This window comes from Amaranthus tricolor, unplaced genomic scaffold (assembly GCF_026212465.1).
Source record: "Amaranthus tricolor cultivar Red isolate AtriRed21 unplaced genomic scaffold, ASM2621246v1 ptg001062l, whole genome shotgun sequence".
Taxonomy (NCBI): Eukaryota; Viridiplantae; Streptophyta; class Magnoliopsida; order Caryophyllales; family Amaranthaceae; genus Amaranthus; species Amaranthus tricolor.
Window position 1 is genome coordinate 10,001 of NW_026645438.1, and position 1,466 is coordinate 11,466.

Sequence of the window (1,466 nt, forward strand, 5' to 3'; positions counted from 1 at the left end):
AGCCTTTGATACAAACACAGCAACAGATTCAGCAGGCCACGCAGCAACAGAATGACAAACAACAAGAGCATGAGGGATTTACTGCTATAAAGCGAAAAGCCTCATCACCACAGAAACCGACCTGTCCTGCGGCTGAGGATAAATTGTCTGTGACCAACAAATTTGACATATTGACAGGGGAAAATACAGGGGAGCCAGAAACAAAGGATGGCAATACCATGCCATTCGAGGTAAGTGCTACGCATGCTAATGGGGAATTGGATAACCCCCCAATTGGGCATGGATAAGTTCACTATTTGGAATGTAAGAGGGCTAAATGACTTGGAAAAAAGGAGGAAGGTCAAAGACTTTATCTCCTACCACAAAATCCAATTATTTAGCCTTCTTGAGACTAGGGTAAAGAGAGCCAACCTTGGTAATATTTACCTTAGCTTATGTCCCGACTGGAATTTAATTTCTAATCATGCTCATCATTATAATGGTAGAATCATTGTCGCTTGGAACCCTCATGTTTTCACTATTGATGTTTTAGTTATGACAGATCAATTTATTCACACTGAAATTTTGGTTAATGCTACTAGAATGAAATTTCTATGTACTTTTGTGTATGGCCAAAATAATGACCAAAAAAGAAATTGCCTATGGAACTTTCTTTCAGATACAGCTGCTGCCCACTCCAAACCATGGTGTGTAGGTGGAGATTTCAATGCTATCATGCATTATGATGATAGAACTGGCTCAATTGTGCGAGAAAAAGACATTCGTCCGATGGCTAATTGTATGCATCAATGCAGACTTCATGATGTCAAGAGTATAGGGAGATTTTATACTTGGAATAACAAGCAGGATGGGTGCAACAGAATCTTATCGAAGATTGATAGATTCTTAAGCAATCAACTTTGGGAGACCACATTCCAAGAGGCTATCGTTCACTTCTGCCCAGAAGGGGATTTTGACCATAGCCCTATGGTGATCACCACAGTGAAAGTGCACCATGGCCATAAGCCTTTCAAATTTTATAATCATTGGGTGAATCATGATCTTTACACACAGACAGTCAAGTACGCCTGGCATCTTAATTGTGAGGGCACTAGAATGTTTAAAGTCATTCAGAAATTGAAGAAGTTGAAGCCCCTGCTCAAAGCAATAGATGGAAGAACTGAGTCCTCTCTCGCCATAGCTTTTAAGGATGCTAAAACCTCCCTACTTCAAGCACAAGAAGCTTTGCATCAAAACCCAAGTGACCCCAATCTGGCACATGAGGAGAAGATAGCAGCAGTTAATTTCCAGAACACTAAACGTGATTATCAGATGATTCTAATGCAGAAAGCAAAGCTACATTGGCTAAGAGAGGGTGATGAAAACACCAGATTATTTCACAATTACATCAAGGGGAGAAAAAAGAACAACCTTATCTTAGCTTTGCATGATATGGATGGCAAATGGGTTGATACACCTAATCTTAT

At 40.1% G+C, this 1,466-nt stretch overlaps 1 protein-coding gene across 1 annotated transcript in view; it reads left to right on the forward strand.

Annotated features, from left to right (window-relative positions):
• LOC130804968 (uncharacterized) overlaps positions 1-1,034 on the forward strand; it is a 1,533-nt gene extending 499 nt beyond the window's left edge. The window contains exons 1-2 of the mRNA XM_057669537.1: positions 1-230; positions 659-1,034. The exon at positions 1-230 is cut by the window's left edge and continues 499 nt beyond it. Of these exons, the coding sequence (XP_057525520.1) occupies positions 1-230; positions 659-694 (266 nt within the window). The 3' untranslated portion in view covers positions 695-1,034. The remainder of the gene's footprint in view (positions 231-658) is intronic.
• The last annotated feature ends 432 nt before the right edge of the window (positions 1,035-1,466 follow it).